This window comes from Triturus cristatus, chromosome 10 (assembly GCF_964204655.1).
Source record: "Triturus cristatus chromosome 10, aTriCri1.1, whole genome shotgun sequence".
Classification (NCBI taxonomy): Eukaryota; Metazoa; Chordata; class Amphibia; order Caudata; family Salamandridae; genus Triturus; species Triturus cristatus.
Genome location: NC_140593.1, coordinates 1144752260 through 1144777537, shown reverse-complemented (window position 1 = coordinate 1144777537; position 25278 = coordinate 1144752260). Strand labels below are relative to the sequence as shown.

General features: G+C 47.6%; 1 protein-coding gene across 1 annotated transcript in view; it reads left to right on the top strand.

Annotated features, from left to right (window-relative positions):
* COG7 (component of oligomeric golgi complex 7) overlaps positions 1-25278 on the top strand; it is a 338508-nt gene that overhangs the window by 272225 nt on the left and 41005 nt on the right. The window contains exon 15 of the mRNA XM_085629498.1: positions 9088-9171. Within this exon, the coding sequence (XP_085485624.1) occupies positions 9088-9171 (84 nt within the window). The remainder of the gene's footprint in view (positions 1-9087; positions 9172-25278) is intronic.

Sequence of the window (25278 nt, the reverse complement as noted above, 5' to 3'; positions counted from 1 at the left end):
ATGTCGCTGCCTCCTGGGTTGTCAACTGAATGAGTGGTTTTGCTAGAAATGCATATTGGGGAATCCATTGTCTACAGTACGAAGTGAGGCCTATGAAGGCCCGTACCTCCTTTTGTGTCTTGGGTGGTGGCATGTTTACAATTAACTGGATGCGGTCAGGTGTGAGCTGTCTCCCCCCCTTGGACAGCAAGTGCCCAAGGTACACAACTTGCTGAACACAGAATTGCAGCTTCGAAGGGGACACCTTGTGCCCCTTGTCGGCCAGAAAATGTAAAACCGTCAGTGATGCTTTTTCACATTCGGGCTCGCTCCGGGCGGGGATCAGCAGATCATCGACATACTGGAGCAGGGCAGTGTTAACAGGCATGTGGATACTGTCAAGTTGTCTTTTCAGTGCTTGGCTATAGATGCTGGGGCTTTCTGTGAATCCTTGAGGTGCGCGTGCAAATTTGAAGCTTCGTCCATTTAAACAGAATCCGAACAAATATTGGCTTTCCGGATCGATTGGGACGCTAAAGAAGGCGTTCTTGAGGTCAATTACAGTAAAGAACGTTGCTTCGGAATCAATAGCTGTCAATAATGAAGAGATATCTGGAACCACGGAATATTGTGGTACAATGCATTTATTCAATTCGCGCAGATCAATAACTAATCGATAAACTGGGGGTGCATTTGGATCAGTACGTTTAAGAATCGGAATGATAGGAGAATTACATACATTGGAGTCGGTTTCCACAACCACTCCTTGTGCAATGAGCTCGTCAATGATTTGCAGCAAAGCCACTACAGCATCTGGAGGTAACTTGTATTGTCGAATTCGTGGTAATACCACTCCTTTTTTGAGTGTGACTCGATATGGTGTAATGTGCATACAACCTACATCAGTGGGGCCTTGTGCCCATAAATGTGCAGGTACATTCTGTAACCGGTGATCCATGTCTCTAAATACATAGTGACCTTTAAAGTCACGCAAAAATAGTCGTACTCCTTCCGGAGAACAACATATTACAGCTCCTAGAGCTTTCAGTGTCTTTATACCTAACAAGTTTTCTGGGCATGATTTTGTAAGCAATAAATCTGTAGTCCGTGTCAATGGACCAACTGCAAGAGGAAGAGGTTGCGATACTTCGTTAACAATAGGCTTTCCTGAAAATCCAAGGGAAATATTCTGTGAGCCTGAGAGGGGTGCCCCTGGAACCTCGTCGTGACTTATAGTTGTTCTGCTTGCCCCTGTATCAATTAAAAACTTTCTGTCTTTCCCTAATACTTGACTATGTACATAAGGACCCTCTTGATCTACAGGAACCTCAATAAGGGGTAAGCCAACTTCCCTCTCTAGGCTATTTCATGTGTATCGCTGATAATCGGGGTAGTCATTTTGTGCATACTGGTACATCTGTTGTGTCGCGTTTTGTGTTGCGGCAATAGGTTGTGGCTGTGATACTGCTACGGTCTGTTGTGAAGCTGGCATAGGCTGTACATTCTGAGGTACTTGTTGTGGGATCTGATCCTGTCTAGGTGGACGCGGTCTCTCCTTGGTTTTACCCGTAGAGATATTGTGTTTCAGAACTGCACAATCGTTTATATAATGACCTGGCTGTTTACAATAGTTGCATGTCCCTTTAACAGGAACCGCTGAATTACTGGACTGTGTCGTACCCTTTTTATGACCGTCAGCTGGAACTGACTGAGCAACGAGCATTTTCATTTTCGTGTCTTTCATACGTCTTTGTTCGTGTTCTTGTTCTTCTCTAATTCTATTCTGGTGATACTGTAACATTTGTAACATTTGTGAAGGGGTATTAGCTTGCCAAGTGCTCTCGACTTTCAATACTCTGTTCTTGACCTGGGGCAGGGAATTCTCGACTAATTTTGTTACAAAAAGATGTGGATATGAATCGCTACTTGCTTTCAGGCCGCTATTAATACCAAAACATTTTTCAAATCGGGAAAAAAAATCACTAGTGTCTTCATCAGGTTTCTGTTTGCAAGCTGAGATTGCACCCCAGTCTTCCTTTTTCGTAGTTAATAAACGTGGCAATACTTGTACTAATAATCCTGGTAACGCTTTAGTTTTGTCCCCAAGCCCTCGGCCTGGAGTTCGGGCATTTTCTTCGTTTTCTAAGTCAGTCCAATCAATCTTTTGCTCTCCCACCTCCCATTCTTTTTCTTTGAGTTTCTCGTAAATACCGGCAGGCAATAATACTTTTAATATTTTCATAATGTCAGGATAGGTATAATCACCCATGAGTAACATGTCTTTTAGTTCACGGTGAAAACCTGCTGGATCTTTGTCATGGCTGGGCACTAATTTTTTCATTTCCAATAGTTCTATTTTAGTTATGGGCATGTACACAAACACGCGTGTAAAAGTATTATCATCATTTTTAACTGGGTGCACTTCGCGTAAAGGATTCTGTCTGTCTATGTAATACATTTTTCTTTCTATGGAGGGAGCAGAATCATGCTCTGGACACAGGAAGGCACTGTATCTGTGCCGATGTTCTAGAATTACTTTAATTAGATCGGTACCTAGACCTCTCCATTTATTCATGAGTAGTTCTATCAGTATCTCAGGTAGGGGACCAGGATCGGAGTGTTGGCTTTTATACAATATAAGGAGGTGTTGTATCATGTATATACCAGCTAAACGCTGTTCGTCTGGTGAAAGATTCAGAAACGTGTGTGCTAGCGCATCATCACTATATTTATCAGAACTGTCAGCCCATTGTACTGCCGACCTGGCTAATTCTTGTTCATCCATAGAATCGAGTACATGGTACCCCATTCGTTCTTGAAGTATTTTATCAGTAGCCTGAAATAAGTGTTCAGGGGTCCTTGGATTTGACATGGCTGCTCGAAAAATTCTCTTACTTTCTGGACGTATCGGACGCATTGGATTATTAAAAGATCTTCCCTTACCTACATAAGCTATCATTTCTCTAGCTGGTAATTGTAATTGTCCTGTTGTCGTTTCTGATTCTTCCTCCTCCTCCTCCGATTCAGTCTTATCTGCATCTATTCCTCTTTCATGTATTCGTTCTACTGTTTTTCGGATCTTTCGGTGCATAATTTCTATACTCTTCTGTTTATCATGTTTTCCGTCTGCTATATTCTGACCCCATTTGTTAAGTACTTGCATTTCTTCCGGGTCTACATCAGGCCTATCTCTGTTTCTGATCAAGCAGTTTATGAAGAAGCGTAACAATAGTTTTTGCGTGTCCACTTTCTGATATGCCATGGCCTCGCCAATACTTTCAGGACCTTGCCCTGTCTGGACAAAGTGATATATTTTGTCTAGATGATTAATCATTCCTGGTAGCATTATTAAATAGTTCGCAACTCGTCGTAGACGTACTGATGATAGCATCATTCTGTCGTCTTTACCGGGTACTGGGTCATATCTACAGTCTGTAAGAGGCTCATTAAATATATTGTAATTCGCTGTTTGAGGTGTACGTTGGTGTGCTAAATCCCTAAAAGTCGATCGATGTGTTGGCGGTGGCGTAGAAAAACCTCCTATCGCACCTCCTGAGGTGCCAGGTCCAAAAGGATTTGTTGGGTGTAAGGTAGGGAGAGTAGGTGCAGGAAGGAGTGTAGGAACAGGCGGAAGGTTTGGAACGTGAGAAGAAGTTTGTTGCTGCGGAGGTGGGGGCAGATTATCTTGGGGTCGAGCGCCGTTAGCAGGTGGTGTGCGCGGCGGCGGAACATTAACATATTCGGGGGCTGCATCGTCTAAATAGGAAGAAAGGAAAATGTCCCTTGCGGTCTTGGGGTGTAATTTAGTCGGAAGCAATGGAGGTGGCAGATCTTTTGGTACTTCCAGGGTGGTCTTAGGTAAACCCTCGGCCAGAAGAGGATACATACCATTCCTTGTTCTGCTTTTACTCGGATACCTTCCTCAATTAATACGTTTTCTCGGGCTTTGTCTGAATCCTCCCTACTTTTCTCTTCTTTTCTGAACGCTTTCTCTGTGCGTCTATGTGATTCTTTACGCCATAATTCAATGGCATCTTTCTGTGACTGTCTGGCTTTCTTTTTCCATAATGCTTCTTCTACTCTCATGATGCAATCTGCATCCCATGTCCCAGCAGCGGGCCATCTCTGATTCTCTGCTAAATCCTTGGTGTAGTCCACCCATAAATCGAGATATAATACGGCGTCTAGGCCATGTTTATGGTACATAAAGTACCCTGGAGTGTCCCTAGGTGGAATGGGAACGGCTTCCTCGAGTATCCCTTTTCTAGTTTTTATCTGTCTTAATTTTGAGAATAACGGCATCTTAAACCTTGCTACTTGATTCTTACTCGGACTTGAACACAATTAATACAATAAACACAGTAACGAAGATCGAATAATCACTCATACCACGACATTAAAACACATTTAAAACATCTTAAAAATGAACAACGATAATTAGAATAAAACTAGCTAACTGACATAATACTGGATGTACTGCTGAACAGTACAGATACACTGCTGAAACAGTGCAGACCGGATCTGTGTACCCAAACCCGTCTTGACCGGCACAAACTAATGCGCACGTCTAGATGCGTCCCCAGCAACGGTACTCACCGGGAAGCACGGAACGGAAGGCCTCGGAAACTCTGAACTGGACTGGATCGGACTGGACTCGACTCGACTCGTGACGTAGGTACTTCGGAGCTGAACTTCGGAACCTGGTGGGCCTCTGTATACCTCGGATCTTGCTCTCTCAGCTAGGCTCTGGTCGGGATCCTCCGCACTCCTCACCGCCTCGTCTGGGTGTTGATCGCAGCCTCAGTCACCTCCGTTGGCCTGAGGGAGGTACAGGAAATCCTGTGGGTACGCGTAGTTGTCCGTCCGGCTGTGGCAGGGGACCGGGCCTGCAACGCACCTCCGGCGTGTGGGGTGGGGGAGGAGTCCCTATTCGGGCGCCAATTATGTGGTAAATTTAAATTACCTAGACTTAATTTATGCGGTAAAGTTCAATAAGAATAACTCAGTAAAAATAAGAGGCAGAATCCGTGGTATTTGAGGTTTTAAAAGGGGTTTTATTCCTTACAAAGGAATTGGTTCGAACCAGGCAATCGGGTTCCGTCACCACGAAGGTTCGGGAAGGGATAGACAATACTTTATTGACAGGTTGTCATATATATAGTCAATGCATTACAGTAAAGGCAGATGTAAGAGGCGTAACAGCTGATAGGAGAGATAAGAATACACATACGTAATGAAAAAGGCGTTACAATAGGCGTGCATAAGGGCGTGTACTAGAAACGTCATTATGAGGAAGTCACAGGTGGGTGGATCCATAAGAGAATCCTGCAATGTCAGCAGAAATATATGGCAGAGATGCGCGCGCAGCTGCATGACGTGTGATTGACGTGTAACTGGAGGGTGAAGGGGACTTGACATTTAGCCCTACATGAGGAGACAGAAGTCTGGGATGTCAGAACAACCTAATCCCAAATCGTATCTAATATCTTGTGTTTAAGGAACTGTATTATCTGGAAGGAAAGGTCTCTCGGGCAGGGGCTATTCTATACTGACTGCTAGTGCGTGTATAAGCGTCTACGTGTCTACATGAGATGCGAGGGGGCATGGGCCTACCATGGTAACAGGAGCTATGAATTACTTGCACGGAGACAGTGAGGCCGGGCCCTTTGCTCTGCAGCTGGAAGGATGTTTACCTAAACTACTAGACAGGAATGTATTGGTCGAGGAGCGGAGCAGATAACTTGAAGGCGAAATACAGTCTTGGCAGGCAACAGGCCGAGCCAGGCACCGTTAGCCGCGCAGGGAGTAAGACAAAGGTCATGGATACAGATGCAGGTCCAGGCTGGAGCATTCAGAGGCAGAAGGCAGGAAAAGGCTCGATGGCAGAATTCAGGGCCTACTTGCCAGAGCTGAAAAACGTGAAAGGTGCACCATATAAAGACTGTGGCCAAGCATACTTAGGAACGGAATATTCGACCCATTCATGGTGGATCTGAAAGAGGACATGTTAACGTTGGACACACATGTATTTGCGTCTTCATAGCTGGAAGTGGAGGGAACATACATGTACTTGTAGCACGTACATGGAGCCGTTGGGGTCTAAGATAGGGGACACAATTGATCATAAAAATCCATATTTCCTCAAAGGGCTTCTGTACATGTTTCCTCCTGTACCTTTTGTTATGCCTTAGTAGAACCTTAATTTGGTACTTACCTTCTTCATTTGCATGGTTTCCGAGCCTATGCACAACTGTTTTTTGAGGTTATTGGCCATTAAAACAGTCTTCCTCATTACAGTTACTTCTGAGCGGCGTGTCAGTGAACTGCAGCCACAGTCCGAGCAATCTCCTTCATTCTGGACAACTTCGTAATTCGGAGTCAGTCATCATTTTTGCGAAAGCTGGTATAGTTGTTCTCTGTGGACAAGTCCATCTTGCTCTCCACTTTTTCTCTCTACTGTGCTACGTCCCTCTCAGGAGGAGGAGAGGCAGCAGTATCGGGCCCCAAGAGGACCCTTACCTTACATATCGGTCAGACTCAGGATCACATAGTGGCTGACCAACTTTTTTTGGGGTTCCCTAGTGCTAAGAAGCTAGAGGTTGTCCTAAAACGGTGCCTATCCAAATACATAGTTCTTTGTATGAAAAATGTTGTGCCTTTGCCAAAAAAGTGAATCTCACTCTACTAGAGCTAAGGCTACCACTACAGCCTTGGCTTGGGGTGTTCAGGTGGCTGCATGGGGATCCATTAACGATTTACTAGGCATTATCACCTAGAATCTGAGGTCTGGAGAGAGAACCATTTAGCTCACTTAGTCATGAAAGATTTGTTGGTATAGAGCCAGCTCATCAGACCGTCTACCTTTTGGGAAGTTCTAGTTTGAAAAGGTGAGGAATCTGCTGTTAGAAGTATTCATCGGAAGAAAAAGTGACATACCTTGGATAATGCTGTTTCTGTTGGAAGCTCTATCCAACTGTTGATTCTTTACCAACTCACCCGCCTTCCACTTCTGTGGAGTAAACCTCTATGTAATAATACGGTTCTATGTTAGATACTGCCCAGGCAAAGTTCTCACTATGCTGCTGACGCTCCAGGTCCAAGGTAGTGGAATGCTAATTGTTAACTGACGACAGCACCCAGTTGTAGAGCCTAAATATAACTAAGCACCGTCACTTCTGGAGGTGAGGTGAAGTCAACTCTAAATCTGATGGTGCCATGTATTGCCACACGGGAGCAATTGCTAAAGCGTTTATGGGTCTAGTCTGGAACCCTGGGTAATTCAAAAGGTGAGAAATCTGCAGTAAGATGCAAAATGCACCCTAACGAACATTATCAAAGTCAGGTAAAATATTTTCTTTACAGTAGAGACCTATCAGACCAATCCAGAAATGTGAGTAATGCTACAGCGGTTGATACCCCCAACAGACCCACGTTTAACCGGGAGCTGTTTGACCTGGCAACGCCGCCCGGCCTCCGGACTTCCAGTACAGCGCCCCCGCCTACCGAAGAGTCCATGTGGCTGACGTGCTGCTCGCCACCGACACTGGAGGCCGCTTCCTCGCCCTGTCACTCACCTTTCTCCACCTTCAAATCACACCAGGTGGGGAGCCGACGTGCCCGGTGCGCTCCCGCGGACTTGGCGATCGTCACCGCTGGCTGCCTCCAGCCGGAGTCCACAACCGGATTCCCCGATAATGGCGGCCGCCACTCGCGGCCGCGCCTGCTGCGGGAGGCGAGGAGTGCACCACTGCCACGCTGGTGAGTGCCCGCTGGTGAGAGCCAGCAGTGTGGCCAGCACCAAAGTCTGGTACAAACCTCTGGAAAGGAGCCAGAACTAGAGGTTGAGTGGTGCCAGTAGCCGTTCCTTTCACCCTGGGCACTCTACCAGACACTGGTATGGCACAGGGGCAACCCAGACGCACCCTGAGGGGGGAAAGCAGTAATAGCAGGGCCCCAGGAAGGGTCTTAGCAATCCTTAAAAAGGACCCGGATGTGGGGACCCACAGGGGTTTTCACTCCTTGCCTGACCTTGAGATGGCCGCCAGGGGAGACTTCACCACGAGGAGCTCTGAACTTGGAGTCTGTCCCTTCCTCACCTCTCCTCTCACCATCTTTGTCCCAGTGGCCAGCTGGAGAACGTAGTTGAAGGCTCTCCCCAGTAACACCAGGACCGATTTCTCTACTGACCTTAGTTCCCTCCTCCCCTTTCTCCCTAACCCCTACCCCTCTCGAGTCTTGACTTTGGATCCTCTCCTGTTCCTCTCTCTATTCTGGTGGAACCTGAAACGCATACATGGTGATTCCCGGTGGAGCTGCACCGACAGGTGTAGGGGAGATTGGCTCCGGCACACCGCCATGGCCGTCACCTACCCAGCCGGACTTCTGACATTTGTCTCGTTTCTTCCCCGTCACTGCTTTTGCTCTTTAATTGTTTTCCCGCTGAGACCTAGCCGTTTGGCTGATGCCCGGTGGAGCTGCCAGATAGCTAAAGAGGAGAAGGACTGTGGACTTCCCCCTCGGTCGTCACCTACCCAGCCGGACTTTGGGCAGACCCTCCTTTGTCTCTCCATTTCTATCTAACTCCTACCCCTTTACCCCACACCCTTACCCTTCTAAACTCCATTTATTTAGTCTTCTACACTCTTGAAATGTTTTTCTAGTAACTGATGTAACGTGTAACTGAAGTAATTTTATAATTTCTGTGGAACCTTATGTAAAGCGCTCTGATACCTCCGGGTCTAGCCAGCGCTATATAAAACTTTTTAAATAAAATAAATAAATAAAATACATTTCTGCCTTACTCTTCTCTGTATACAAGTAGGATTAGGTGAGTGCTCCCAACATAGGTTGTCTGTCTGTCTTTCCCCACTCCATGCATTGGCACTTCCCATGCTGCAGTGTTGATGTTGCGTTTGTTTCTTCAGTTTAGCTTCGCTTTTCTTCAGGAATGTATAAGGATTATGTTGCAGTTGATCATTTACAATAGCAAGAGATCAAGTTGCCTGTGCACATACCTCTTACCTACCTCTGCAGATTGTTACTGTGCAGCCCAAGCTGCTTGTCCAGATAGACGAACAATTCTGACCTCTCTCTTTTGCTTTTGCTCAGTGCTGGAGTTCTGCTGGGACCGGCGAAACCCTGACCGATGACCTGCCCACCTTCAGCCTGACACCTCTGGAGTACATCAGCAATGTAAGAGGCACTGCAGTCTATTCATAGCTTATCAGAATAGAGTCTACCTATCAGTCCAGAATCTTAGAAGTGTATCCCAATAGTAAAAGCCACCTTGTGTTGCATTACCCTTTGTGTCTGGACGTTTCTGGGGTAATGAAGTTCAAATTAGCAAATCCATGGATATACATTTCAGAACTTACTTTTGGTTTTATAAGCTTTGTATAACGTTATGTACGTTCTCTTTGCTTTTTCCCTTTGATACATGTTGCATTCCTATCACTTCCAATTCACACAACTGCTAACCATGCACACCTTCCAGTACTGCAGATCCCTTACTTACTCCACTGCCTCAGAACATGCATGCACAACACATTTCTATACGTATCCTGCACCTTATGAGGATATGCATATGGGCATTTTCCATTCCTTCAGATTATGTACATGCGTAGCCTGCATGCCTTTGGATCCTGCTACTACGCGCTACTTTAAATGCATATGTGCACCCTGAATGCTTTCAGATCCTACAGTTCTTCACATACTACTCTATGCGTCTTTAACTATCTTTGACCATACACATGTGGTGTTTCAGACCATGAACATGTACACAATGTCACTTCTCCAGGTCTTGGACATCTGCAACTTGCATTGGTTAAAACCTAATATGTTGATTAGATCAAGTCTGCCACATCTGCAACATACGCCCTTCATGTTCTGCACATCTCCTGTTATTTTTTTTTTTTTTTGCAGGGTTCTGAAATGCTTGCAGGAGGTTGCAGTTCCTATGTGTTCCCGAGACGGAGTTCCAAACTCCAGGAGCCAGCACTGCAAACCTGGTTCCCACCAGTCTTTCCCTTTTGAATTTGAGGACCTCTAAGAGATTGAGGTGTGCTAATCTGAGATTACGTCTGGGGGTATAGTTCCATATTCTGGAGGACACAAAGGCAGGGCTTTTAACATGGTGGATTTTAAAAATCGATGTCGGTGACGGATCCGCTCCGCTTGTGCCTGTGGTGCCTGTAGCACGACCACGAGACCAAGTCGTGCTCTGACTGCCGGACCATGAATTCGAAGTCTTTACTGGAGCGGTCCCGAAAGCTTCCCGAGGCCTGGCAGTCCGTTCTGCGCTGTTCGAGGTCCTGGTCACGTAGGAGGTCAAGGGACCGGTCGCAGAGTCACCACCACTCGTCCTCGAAGTCTTCGCACTTCTCAGGTAAGTCGAAGCACAAGAAGAAGTCGAAGAAGCATCATTGCTCTTCGACTTCTCCTCGTACATCGGCCGACACGACAAGGGATGCGGGTGGTGCCCCTCGCGCAGTTGCGCATGCGGAGCCCGAAGGGTCGACTCCGAGTTTCCCCCTCTTTCCGGGACCCGGAGCGACCCCTGCCCAGCTACGAAGCTTTTACGAAGTGATACATGCCATCATTGGGAAGCCCGACTCCGCTGGCGTGCCTTTGGGCCCGCGGACTCGGCTGAGGACCCTGCGCCTTTGACGCTGGCGGCTTCAGCACCGGCGCCGCAGGGTCCCCTTGGATCCAGGCCTCGATATGGATCGGCACCGGTCGACCTCATAACACCTCCCCCGGTACCGCTTTCACCGGCATCACGTCCGCCGTCGACGCCGGTTGTGTCCCCAGACGGCGTCGACCCCGGCCTCCACCACGACGTAGACATGGAGCTGGACCAACGCCGACCAACGCCGGATCCTGCGTCGACAGGTACTTTTGTGCCCCAGTCGCACCCTGGTTCTTTAAGGCCAGATTGGCAACCAGAGGAGGGTGAGGAGGACTGGGAGGGGTCTGGAGACCCTTTAACTGACCAGTTCGAATATGATCCGGACTGGCGAGAGGAGTTTGGGGATGCCAGTGGTCGTGATACTTCTCCAGACCTTGGCATGTTGTCTCCTCCTACCGTGGCTACGGAGCAGGGAGCTTCTTACGCAGTGGTGTTGCGTAGGACGGCCAAGACTCTCAACCTCGAGCTACCTACAATGGTGGTCAGGACTAACCTCCTAACAGAGTTACTTCAGCCGGTAGCGAGCTCTTCTGAGCCCCTGCTGCCGTTTATTGAAGCTCTCACTGAAATCCTGTTGGGCTCCTGGTCCAGGCCCAACACTTGGGCTCCTGTGGATAGGATGATCGTCCAACGCCACCGCCCGGCTCTGGGTGACCCCTCTTCCCTCTCCCAACACCCCTACCCTGAGAGGTTTGTGGTCCAAGCCTCAACGTCCAAAGGCGCATTCCCTACCACTCCACCTGATAGGGAATCCAAAAAGCTAGACCATCTTGATAAGATGTTTTCTTCCTCCAGCTTGGGACTGTGGTCGGTAAACACCGCATGTCTGTTGGGCCGTTACAACCACTCGGTGTAGGATACGGTGGCGCAGGTACTGCCCCATTTCCCAGAGGAGGCCCGGGCCGTACTCTCCCATGCAGTTGCCGAGGAGAGAGATGCAGCCAAGTTTACCATTCGCTGTGGGCTGGATACCGCCGACTCACTAGGCAGGACGATTTCAACATCGGTAGCCCTTCTACGCTACGCCTGGCTGAGGTCTACTGTTTTTTCAGGGGATGTCCGAGCTACCCTTATTGACATGCCCTTTGATGGCCGTCGCCTGTTTGGCGACAAAGTAGACAACGTGCTAGAGCCCTTCAAGGACTCTCGGGCTACGGCCAAGTCTTTGGGCCTCTCCACCACCCACCCTGCGCAGTCTGCTTTTTGTCCCTTTCGTGAATACGGAAGGGGTGCCCCACCACGTTCCACCCAGAGCCACAGGCTGGCACAAGCTGTTCAGCTCCTGTGCGGCCAGGGACGTGGGACCCACTGCCGTGGGTCTGGGGGCCAGCAAGCAGGCCAGTCCACCACCGCCCCCTCTGCAGCAGCCTCCTAGTCCGACCTTTCACGGCCACCAGTCGCCAGTGGGCTGCAGGATTCACCATCATCTCCCCCACTGGCGCACCATCACGTCGGGCAGGTGAGTTTTGCAGATAGTCCGAAGGAGCTACTCCCTCTTCTTCGAGACTGCCCCTCCATCCATGGCACCTCAGCACCACTGCATGTCGGAGGATCATCTGGCCCTTTTCCAACAGGAAGTTTCGGCTTTCTTGGCCAAGGGGGCCATCAAGCGAGTTCCTGCCCCAGAAGTAGGTTGTGGTTGCTATTCCCACTACTTTCTGGTGCCCAAGAAGGACAAAGGCCTGCGTCCTATCTTGGATCTCGGGAACGTCAACCGCTTCCTCCGGTGGAGAAGTTCAAAATGTTGACGCTAGCTCAGGTCCTGTCTGCGCTCGACCCTGGAGACTGGATGGTAGCGTTGGACTTGCAGGACTCTTATTTTCACGTCCCCGTCCTGCTGGCCCACCGGCATTACCTGCGGTTCAAGGTGGGCCACGAGCACTTTCAGTTTACTGTGCTCCCCTTTGGCCTTACCAGCGCCCCTCGAGTGTTCACGAAAGTGATGGCGGTGGTTGCAGCTCATCTGCACAGATCAGGGGTTCCAGTCTTCCCTTATCTCGACGACTGGCTGTTGAAGGCAGGCTCGCCCCAGGCTGTTGTCTCCCACCTTCAGACTACGACCTCCCTCCTGCATTCGCTGAAGTTCACCATCAACGTGCCGAAGTCACACCTGATTCCCTCTCAGAAGCTCATTTTCATCAGAGCGGTTCTGGACACAACACAGTTTCAGGTTTATCCTCCCGAGCAGCAAATATGTGATATTCGGGCTACGATTCCGACCTTTAAGACATTATCCCGGTCAGAATGACCCTGGGGCTGCTGGGCCTCATGGCCTCCTGCTGGTAGATCATGCCAGGTGGCATATGGGGCTCTGCAGTGGGACCTGAAGTTCCAGTGGGCACAGCATCAGGGGAATCTGTCCGATTGCGTTCAGATCTCGGAGGGCACTTCACGTTAATTGCAGTGGTGGCTAACGAACCAGGATTGGATCAACGGCAGATCCCTCTCCCTTCCCCAACCAGAGTACACGGTGGTGACAGATGCATCACTTCTAGGATGGGGCGGCCACATGGGAGAGGCGGAGACCAGAGGCCTCTGGTCTCCGGCGGAGTCTGAGCTCCAAATCAACCTGCTGGAGCTCCAGGCGATTCATCTTGCATTCATGGCATTCCTTCCCTCTGTCTGGGGAAGAGTAGTGCAGGTGTTCACGGACAACACCACCGCCATGTGGTACTGCAACAAACGGGGGCGGGGGGGATTAGTGGACCCTATGTCAAGAGGCCCTCCGTCTCTGGACATGGCTGGAACATCCGGGCATATCTCTGGTAGTTCAACACCTGGCAGGTTCACTGAACGCCAGGGCGGACAAACTCAACCGCAGGTGCATGATGCATCACGAATGGCGTCTTCACTCGGAGGTGGCACAAGGTCTCTTTCAGCAATGGGGAGAGCCTGGGTTAGATCTATTCGCCAGCAAAGAGAATGCACAATGTCAGCAATTCTGCGCGTTGGAATTGCCAAGGCGGCATCCGCTAGGCAACGCTTTTCGTCGCAAGTGGAGTTGCGTCTTCTATACGCATTTCCGCCCATACCACTTCTGCCAAGAGTGTTGAAGAAGCTCAAGTGCGACTGGGCCCAAGTCAACCTTGTAGCTCCGAATTGGGCACGAAGAGTCTGGTATCCTGAGCTGGTACACATGGCCATCGATCCTCTGATCCGACTGCCTCTTCGGGAGGATCTTCTGTCGCAGCAGATTGGGACGGTCCTCCACCCGAACCTGTCCAGCCTCCACCTCCTTGCGTGGAGATTGAGCGCCGACCTTCCTCCCGAAGTCTGTGATTGTATCTTGGCAGCCAGGCGTCCCTCCACTAAGACGGTATATGCCTGCAGATGGAACAAATTTGTGGCATGGTGCACAGCAAAGGCTGTGGATTCCCTTTCTGCCCTTCTTTCTGAGGTTCCCTTGTTCCTCTTTTCTTTGGCGCAGCAGGGCTCTGCTCTGGGCACTCTTAAGGGCTATCTTGCAGTCATTTCAGCCTTTCTTAGGCTTCCTGATCAACCTTCTCTTTCCAAGTCCCCTGTTGTAAATTGCTTTTTAAGGGCATTACTCATCTTTTTCCTCCTGTTCATCTTCGTAATGCCTCAGTGTGACTTGAACTTGGTTCTTAATTACCTTATCTGCGCTCCCTTTGAGCCGCTTCATAACTGTCCTCTCAGACTTCTTACTTTAAAGACTAGTGTTCTGGTTGCCATCACTTCAGCTCGCAGAGAGAGTGAGCTCCGGGCTCTTTCTTCAAAACCTCCTTTTCTGGCTGTTCGTCCGGACAAGGTGGTCCTGAGAACCAGACCTTTCTTTCTTCCCAAGCTGGTTACTTCTTTCCACATTGGTCAAACTATCACTTTGCCCACCTTCTTTCCGCCTCCTAAAGAGGAAGAGAGGCTCCACCGTCTGGATCCAAAACGTGCGCTTTCATTTTATTTGGATCGCGCCAAGCAATTCCGGGTGGATAACCAGCTCTTGGTTGGCTACGTGGGCGCCAAGAAAGGTTGGGCCATGCACAAACGGACCATCTCTAGGTAGGTTGTTTTGTGCATTAAAGCTTGCTACTCTTTGGCAAAGAAAGAGCCTCCAGTGGAACTGCACGCCCATGTCACCAGGGTGACGGCAGCGACCACTGCTTTGGGACGGGGAGTCCCCCTCAATGACATCTGTCAGGCAGCCACGTGGGCATCTCTGCAAACGTTCACGAAACACTACTGCCTGGACAGCCAAGTCCGGAGAGACTGCTTCTTTGGCCGTTCTGTTCTCCAGAATTTTCTGGTGTGAACTTGGTTCGCAGATCCACCTCCGGGGTTGGTATTGCTGGGGTATCTATTCTAAGGTAAGCAATCTATGACTAATTGTCTCTTTCAGATGAACAAGTTACTTACCTTTAGTAACGATACATAGATTAGTTTTAGATTCCTTACCGCCCCACCCATCCTCCCTGTTCTGCAAACTGACGTCTAAGGTCAGGGAATCCCTTGTCAGGGCCCTAGTTTTTGTGCACCAGTGGTTAGTGTCTTGCATGGCTCTGCGCTTCTGGCTTGGAATGTCGTGTAAAAGAACTGACGTCAGTGCACGAGGGCGGCGTCTAAGTAGCTACCGCGGCGTCATTCCAGCGACCACGACGCCAACTACGAACGCGAAGCTGACCGACGCACCTTTCGACACACAGGGGTACTGCTGACGAAAAATTCTCCGGATCCAGTCTGACGCCTATGCCTCTTACAGGTATATTGTTACCGAAGGTAAGTAACTTGTTCATCTGGCTGCTTGTTTTTGATCAAGCTGCTGTCTTTGGCTCAAACCTTTAGGGAGACCTAGGTAAAGAGTGTTGGCGTAATCAGTATGGGATATCACAAGTGTGATTACAATCTGGAGGATGGCCTCAACAGAGAAGAATTTCCTGATACTTTTTATTTTTTTATTTTGCGGAGCAGAACAAAACTGGAAGAGGTCACTACTCCAATCTGGAGTTTCTTTGAGAGGTCTTCATCAACCAGTATGCCGAGGCTCTAGACCATTTTTTTTAAATAAGAGGGGAGCCTAGGTCCTGAGGCCAAAACGAGGGCCCAGCAATACAGTTTGTTTTAGACCAGCGCCACCTCAGTTTTGTCAGAATTCCGTTTTAGTTGATGGCAGTTAATCCAGTCCCGGATAAATATGATACTGTTTTTGAAGAATTCTATAGATTTTGGAGTATCTTCGAGGTTGAACACTAGCTGCATTTCATCAACATAGTTTAATATTTTTACTTTTTGCCTTTGTAGGGAGTTTACCAACTTACCAGCTCATTCTGCACTCCATTAGGCATTGCACTTAAGAAATGGATTCATAATAGTACATTGACTAACAGCATAATTTGAAGCATTCTTGTAAACACCACACAGAAAAAATTTCATTTTGAGATAAAGTGCACTTTTAGATTTTTCTGTGTCAACAAGCAAGCCATTAACATTAGACGGAGTGTGGTGCCCAGTGTAGGGCAATGCTGATTTGCCCCTTTCTCCATATGAAGCAGCGTGCAAGCCAGCTACCTACGAAGGGAGGTAGACATTTGAGTTAGATTTAAGGCAGGGGATTGTGTGCAGTGAGAATGTCACCCTCTAAGGAATTGCCCAGGGGCTGTCAAGGAAGGCACTAGTTGATTGACTCTGCTCCGCCTCACTGCAGGAGTGAACTTTTCTTATGGGAGATCTGCCAAATAGTCCATTAAAGTGTTCAAGTGGCAGCTGGCCGGCTTGAAGAATCGGACACCTGGGTGTAACCTAAGTAAGTGAGGCAGTGCATGTGGTTTATTTAACTAAGTATCCTGTATAAAGGTCCACACTGCATCTACCCACGTCTGCACTTTTAATTCCACTGGCTGGTCTGTGTTTGGACCCAGTGTTGAGAAACCTGAATTGATTATGGTATCAAACTAATTCTCTTTGGAACATGACCACGACCATCTCTCATTTGTTTTCTTTAAAAAAAAAATCCTTTTCTTTTGTGACTGTTTTTTATCAGCTTTTCTTGCTTTTGCCACTGAAATGTTTTTGTGCTTTTCTGCTTCTGTACAGTGGAGTAGGTTCAGATGCGAGATAGTGCACTTCTGTAGTAAGTAGCTATTGCTGATTGCTATCAGTGTCATACCTCAGAAAACCCTGCCCTTCCCTTTGCTTCATATGCCCATCACAAGTAGAAGCCATGGCATTCGCCAATAATGGCGGAGGACTACAAAAAATGAGAGTATGTACACCAAGATTGGTGTGCCATAGGTCACTGATACAACAACAGCAAGATTAATTTGCCTCACACTCTTTATTTATGGGGGATTGCCTCATCAGTATTGGTAATTCCTATGAAGAAGCTGCTGCTGTCCATTCTCTTTAGAAACCTAGAAAGGTCTTTCCCCCCATATTGGTGGCCATGGTTGGTAATCCTGGCCTGGATACCTGGCAGATGTCCCAGAAGCCAACTTGAAATACATTTACATGAATCTAAATAGGAAACATGTGTTCGAGGCATATGAGCTGCAGATTACACACTTGTGCATAGATCGCCATCTGGTGTTGGGCCCGGATGTTTGCAGTTGTTTTTCCTCTTGTAAAAGTAAATGTAAATGTATGGATACTTGTATAGCGCACGACTACCCGGAGGCCTCTCGGCGCTTGTACGAATACCGCTGTGGAACCCATCCTGGCTTTCCCTGTGAGGCGTCCTTGGAAAGTCTTTGGAAGTCACGAGGTCGGTGACTCCTCCTTTGGATCGTATTGCGCATGGGCTTCGGCTCCATGGTCAGATTGTTTTTTTCCGCCATCGGACTCGGATGTAATCTTCGCGCTCCGGTTCCGAACAGCTTCCAGTTCGACGATCTTCGCGCAATTCTCACCCCAATTCGCGGTATTGTTTCGATCGCGATCTCCCCTCTCGACGCGTCTTCTCATCGGCACAGACCTTTGGTTCCAGTGGTCTTCGGCGGCCTTCGGGCCTACCCAAGCTCCGGTCCTGGCTAATGGAAAGGACTCCATTTTAAAAGTGCCCTCGATGTGGGTCCAAATTCCCCCACACCGATCTCCACGAGGTATGCAATCTCTGCCTCTCCCCTGAACACGAGGCTCGAGACTGTCCGGCGTGCAAGTCCTTCCGGTCCAAAAAGACTATTCGGGACCGAAGAGCCAGAAGAACCATGGCACACTCCTCGACGACGATTCCGGACGACATCTTCGGAGAAGGTGTCAACGCTCCAGAACAGCATCACACCGACGAGGGACTCGTCAGCGCCTCCGAAGCCGACGACTCAGATGTGGAGGACACAGAGGGTCGTGAGTACTAATCTACCCCCCCCCCCTCCCCCCCCACACACACACCCTCATAGCCATCACTTCCCTTAGAAGGGTCAGTGAGATACAAGCATTTACCATTCAAGAACCTTTTCTACAAATGCACCATAACAAAGTTGTTCTCAGTACCAACCCATAATTCCTCCCTAAAGTGATTTCCCCTTTTCACCTAAACCAATCTGTAGAACTACCAGTATTCTTCTCGCAACCACAAACTGTTGCAGAAAGAGCTCTCCACACATTAGATGTCAAACGAGCCTTACTCTACTACATCGAGAGAACACAACCTTTCCGTAAGACCAAACAACTGTTTGTCTCTTTCTCTCCACCACACAAGGGCAACCCCATCTCCAAGTCGGGGATAGCTAGGTGGATTGTCAAATGCATTCAGATATGCTACCACAAAGCAAAACGAACGCTATCCGTTCCCCCTAAAGCCCATTCTACACGTAAAATAGGGGCTTCAATGGCTTTTCTAGGAAACATCCCATTAGATGATATCTGCAAAGCAGCTACATGGTCAACACCGCACACTTTCACTAAACACTATTGTGTAGATGTGCAAACTAAGCAACAGGCTAGTGTGGGCCAGGCTGTACTCAAAACATTATTTCAAACCACTGCAACAGATACGGGTGGTCGCCGCTAAGGGTGGGTACTGCTATACAATCTATGCACAAGTGTGTAATCTGCAGCTCATATGCCTCGAACGGAATATGCTACTTACCAGTATGCATCTGTTCTTGGCATGTAGAGCTGCAGATCTACACACACCCACCCGCCTCCCCGGCTACCTTTATCTGTTCCAGTTTATCTTATTTAGATACCACACACATGGGCCTCTTTACTGTTATTACTACGCTCCATCATTTCCCTGCTGGCGAAAAACAATCTGAGGATGGAGCTGAAGCCCATGCGCAATACGATCCAAAGGAGGAGTCACCGACCTCGTGACTTCCAAAGACTTTCCAAGAGGAAAAACAACTGCAAACATCCGGGCCCAACACCAGATGGCGATCTATGCACAAGTGTGTAGATCTGCAGCTCTACATGCCAAGAACAGATGCATACTGGTAAGTAGCATATTCCTTATGCACGGTGGACTTACTTTGGACTAAATTGATGCAAACAAGGCCCAGCAGTGTATCATTGTGTCTGACAGTATTTTGATGCATTTTGTTTTAATGATATAAGAGATAGCTTCACCATTTAGAAAGTTTGTCGGGCGCCTGATTGAGGACGTTCAGCCACTTGTACAAGACCTTGCAACGATGTTAGGATCGTTTTTTCTAATAAAGTGCAGTTTGGGTACCGTATTCAAATTAGGGGTTGTTCACTAAAATCATCAACTTTGCATTAAATGAGCGGCTTTCATATACATCGATTTTGTATTATGGGAATTTTCTGCACTACCTAAATGTACTTTATTTTCATATAAGCAAATCCATTGTAAAACATCAGTTAGTATTAATATTTAAAAAATAATAATTTATAATCAGTAGTTGGGCATCTGAAGCAAGTTTTACATCAGGTTAAGCTGCTCAAAACTAAAGTGCATCTCAAAGTAGCGTTTGTGGTGCAGGGGTTGTGTGGGTAGTGGCAAAGTTATTTCTCTAGAAGAATACTTTGTTGTTGAAGCTTTGAATTGGTTGAAAGAGTGAGCCAGTCCAGTGGCCCAGGACGAAGAGTTCCAAGACCTTGAATCATGGCATGAGAAAGCTTATGAAGGAGGTAAACTCCTCTTGAAGCAATGGAATAGTAAGTGATCATGTTGCATTGCTTTTAACCATGTGGGATTCCCCAAAGATAGTCTGCGATACATTATTTAGATAGTTAAATATCACACTGCCTGAGGTAGATATGCTGTTTCATAGAAAATTCTCACATCAATTTGAAGATATTTTACTAACACATGGTGAAGTGGGATTTTTGCAAGAGTCTTAGACTAGCGGGCTGCAACATCGATTACTACGCTTAAAGGTTGCAAACTCTTTTTAAGAATTCCGTTTAGAATTAAATTTTCAAAATGTGAAGAAGTGAGTCTAACTGATTGCACTGTAGTTTTTAGATCACTGATTGGTAGGAAGGTATTGCAAAAATTAGTTGAAGCTAAGCACTACACTTCAAGTTGTTCCTGTAAGCTTCTATGTTTAGTCTCCTATACAGTATGGAATCTATGGATTTTGCTGATTCTATAAGCAGAGGCTGAGAGCCAGCATTTCATGTAAGATTGCATTTATTCAATGTTTGTGTTCATTCAGCTTCTGGTGTCTACCTTTCAACAATTTATGCATTTTTGTAAAGCAGGATGTCAAGAGTGAGCGGTCAGAGTTTCTATTTACTTTGATGCATAACTGGTTAACGTTTGCGTGGAGATGAGTATCCTAGATCCTCCAGGATCAAGTGTAGAGTATTGAGGATGTCAGTATTGACCCTTGAAGAAGAATCCATCCTGAACACATTTTGTGCAGAGAAATAGTTTCCTCGCATATTTGTCTAAATGCGGAAATAAATATCATGAGGTCAGATGTCTTTATGATTTCTAAACTGATTTTCAACTAGTGTCATCAAGGGTGACACTGGGGCATCAGATGTCATCTAAAATCCACCAATTACAGAATGAACAGCTAGCTGTCGCTAAAAGACAAACAGGAACAGAAAAACAAACACTAGCATTTCATTTGGCTCCAGCGGTGCACAACATTGCACACAAACTTTGCACATCACTGTCCCTATTTAGATGTCCAGCTCAGGTTCGTCAAGTCAAGTAAAAATGTATTAGCATAGTTATTTAAAACCATTTAAAACCAAGAGAAACAAAGCATTAAGAGCCGCATGCATCAAAGTTAGGAATTGCGATTCCTAAATTGCGATTTTTAAGAATCGCTATTTAGGAATCCCAATTCCTTATGCATGTAGGAATCGCGAAAAAATTGCGATTCCTACACACTCCTTAGTTGCGACTCGCAAATTGCGAATCGCGAATAAGGAATTGCTTCCCATTCCCATCCTCTAGCCTCATAGGAATCAATGGGAATTGCATGCGCAATTTGCAATTGGGATGATGCATCCCAAATGCAAAAATAGCGCTGGCAAAGGGGCCGATTCTGCGAATCGGCCCTTTTGCGACCTCTATTTTCAATGATGCATGTGGCCCTAAAATTCTTACACTGTGATAAAAGTTGGTGTGAACAGGCAGCAGGCCGGTCTTCGAATGTGCCTTGGTATAAAATTGTGTGCATTGGAGGTTTATCCCTTGCTGGTAGCACCCCTTGTGGCAAAGATTCATTCAATGTTAAAATACAGTGAGGCCATGCATAAAGAGTAAAATGTTGCTTGACTTTAAGAAGTGTCTGCAAGTGCTTTGCGGCAACTTTGAGTTGTTTTGGTCCCGAAACCCCTAACTCTGCATTTTGGCATCTTTTAAGTCACCCGTGTCAGGAATTGTACCAGCTGCAGTTCAGCTGCGGATCCTCTGGTGCAAAACAGGCCTGTCTCCGAGTCCAAACCCGCTTTGATTAAAATAAGCTTTTATGAGCTGCCTTCATTCCTTCGAGAGATTTTCGCAGGTGCAGAGGAGGTGTAGCAGATCTTCTGTGGATGTGCTGCATAAGCTGCAAGCTCTTCCTGCACGGTCCCTTTGCCAGTGAGAAAGGTCCTGAGCGCATGGAGCGCACTTTGAGGCACAGGGTCAAGACTGTTTTGCATATAGCTGTGTCTGAGCTGGGGTGGCTATGTGAGCTAAAGAACGATGATGGATTCGACCCAGATATGTGACTGGGGATGAGTGTCTGAAAGTTTCAGCGCTCCGCCCATCATCTCCTTGTGTTTGCTTTGTTCGCCCTAAGTTGGCAGGGTAAGCCCAGACGTGGGTCCCTTGCTCACTTTGTCACTGGATTCAAGCTAGCCTGGCTGATGAGGGGTGTTACCCTATCCGGTCCCAGAATGCTTGTTTCCGATCCAGGGGAGACATGGCTTGGCAGTTCGGGCTAGACTGTTTCCATGAGGCACAGAGTCAAGACTGATTTGCATATAGCTGTGTCTGAGCTGGGGTGGCGAAGTGAGCTAAAGAACGATGATGGATTCAACCCAGATCTGTTAATGGGGGCAAGTTTTTGAAAAGTTTCAGCGCTCCGTCCATCATCTCCTTGTGTTTGCTTTGCCCCACAGAATCAGTCCCGTGGTTTCTTGCAGTTTTTAACAATCTTCATGGTCCTTGTTTTCTCAAGATTGATGTTTAGGCAGTTTGCTTCAGTATATTCTTGTGTTGTGATGAGGAGGGGCTGTAGGCCGACCAGGACTATATTGTCCGCATAGAGAAAGCGTGACAGTGCTAGGCCTCCTAGTCTAGGGGCATGGGAATTACAAGGCATTCAATGACAGTCTACCACGAAGAGATTGAATAGAGTCGGAGCCAAGACACTTCCCTGCTGAAGCCCCTTGCTCGTCGCTATGCATCTTGATAAAAATGAGCCGCCACTGAGCTTTAATTGTACACATGTATCAGTATGAAGGGTGATTAACAGGTTCAGCAGAGTCCATGGAATCGCCCAATGTGCCAATTTCCTCCAGAGTCTGCTACCATTTATGTGGTTGAAGGAGGCTTTGTAGTCAATAAAGCATAGGTGTAATGGCATTTATGATGCTTTTGCCTTGTCGATTAGCAGTGACATAGCCAAGATGTTTGTTGTTGTGCTGCGGTCTTTGAGGAACCTGTCTGATTGAGCGAAATATTGATCGCTTGTTGGCCCATGACAAGAGTTCCTCTAATAATGTTCCTGCAAAGTATTTTGCTCCATTGTCTAAGAGAGCAACTAGACGATAGTTTTTAGGCAGGGACTTGTTGCTGTTTTTGAATATCGGAAAGATTATTGAGTCCCTTCAGAAAGATGGAATTGTAACAACTTCAGATTAGTCAATTGATCCTTTAATTAGTGTTAAACTGCAAGGATTCTTAAATTGCTTTGTTTGTTCAACTCTGAAGGAAGTAGTTTTTTTTTTTAGCCTTTTATCTGTAAACATAATTTATTCCATTATATCCTGGTGTATTAAAGGGCTACCGACTTCGTGCCCCTACAGACCATTACAGAATATACTCCATAAGAAAATTGGAATGAACTTCATTAACACATTTAATTGATGTAAATAGTCTTCATATATTATTTTTTGGTCAAACAAAGTATTTAGTTTTTTTAATTTCAGAGCACCATCAAAGCACTTTCTACAAATGTAATTATGGGCAACACTTGCTTATGGATTTCACATTTGTTGATGCATTTCAGAGATTAATTACTCTTTAAGGGTAAAATGTGTACATCATCTCTACCAGCCCAAAAGAATAACATTATTCTTAGTTACTAAAAACTATTTGAATTCTATTGATTACATTTTTAGGTCGCACCTTGACAGCACATGTGTTGTCTCTTCGAGACCTTTTGTTTTCTCATAGTGGGCATAGATGCCGCCCATTGCTAACGATTGGTTGGCTTCATTGCCACTTTCAATTGCCTGTTTCTTATTGGACAGCTGCTGTAGGCTTCCTTACTCTTCGTGTGCTTGTCCCCCACCTAATCCTCGCCAGAGCATCTTTGTGTTTAGGCACTCCAACAGAGTGTGTCTTTTTCTAATTGCTCCCTTATTTACTTCGTCTCTGTGCTTCTTCTGCCCTCTCTTTTTTCTGTTGTTGCTTTGGCCCACCCCACCTGCCCTTCTTCCGTTGGTGCTTGCCTCCAACCACCCATCTCCCTATTGTTCTTGCTTGCCTCCACCCACCCTCCTATTGTTACTTGCCCCCACCCATCTGCCCTCCTGTTTTTGCTTGCCCCCCTGCCTGCCTGTTTTTGCTTGCCCCCAACCACCCTTCCTTTTTTGCTTGCACGCACTCACCTTCCCTTTTTTGCTTGCCCTGACCCGCCGGTCCTTCCGTTTTTACTGGCCCCCACCTGCCAGTCCTCCCATTTTGCTTATCCCTAAACGCCCGCCCTCCCTTTATTGCTTGCCCCCACCTGCCTGCCTTCCTGTTATTGCTTGCCCCACCCGATCCAGTTCTTCCTTGCACCCGCCTGCCTTCCCTCCTTCCGTTGTTGCTTGCCCCCACCCGCCCTCCTTATTTCCATTATTGCTTGCCCCCACCCGCCCTCCTTCTTTCCGTTGTTGCTTGCCCCGCCCCCTCCCTCTTTCAGTTGTTGCTTCCCCCTGCCCCCTCCCTCTTCCCATTGTCGCTTACCCCCGCCCACCCTCCCTCTTTCCGTTGTTGCTTGCCCCTGCCCGCCCACCCTCCCTCTTTATGTTGTTGCTTACCCCTGTACACCCGCCCTCCCTCTTTCCGTTGTTGCTTGCCCCTGCCTGCCCTCCCCCTTTCCGTTGTTGCTTGCCCCTGCCCGCCCTCCCTCTCTGTTGTTGCTTTACCCCGCCGCTCTCCCTCTCTCTGATGTTGCTTGCCCCTGCCTGTCGTCCTTCCATTGTTGCTTGCCCGGTCTGCCTTAGCTCCTTCCATTGTTGCTTGCCCCATCTGCCCTAGCTCCTTCCATTGTTTCTTGGCCCCGCCTGCCCTCCTTCCGTTGTTGCTTGACCTTGCCCTCCCTCCTTCTGTGTTTGCCTGCCCCAACCCGCCAGCCCTCTTTCTGTGTTTGCTTGCGCCGCCTGCCCTCTCTCCCTCCGTTGTTGCTAGTCCCCACCTGCCCTCCCTCCTTCCGTTGTTTTTTTTATTTTTATTCTGTTCATTGAGTTTTACATACAGTAACAGAAAAGAACAAGCACAGTATCATATCATCCCCATAGGCTCAATATAGCATATCAAAGCAACAACATTCCGATGAGTAGTACTTGTTCTTTTCATAACTAGGAATAGGGTAAGTAAGGGGGGGCACTCAGAAGGAAGGAGACTGATCATACAACCTTTAAGGTATCTGCTTCACGCACCAGGAATCGTGCTAGCAGGTATAACAGATAAATTATGCATAGGCCCTCAAGGAGTTGCTTGCCCTGCCTACCCTCCCTCATTCTGTTGATGCTTGCCCCAACCTGCCATGCCTCCTTCTGTTGTTGTCTGCCCCCACCCTCCCTCCCTCCTTCCGTTGTCTGCCCCACCCTCCTTCTGTTGTTGCTTGCCCCATCCGCCCTCCCACCCGTTGTTGCTTGCACCCTCCCTCCCTCCCTCCCGTTGTTGCTTGCCCCAACCTGTCCTTCTTCCCATTGTGGTTTGCCCTCGCCCACCCTCCCTCCGGTTATTGCTTGCCCCCATGTTGTTGCTTGCCCCCACCCGCCCTCCCATTGTTGCTTGCCCCCACCCGCCCTCCCATTGT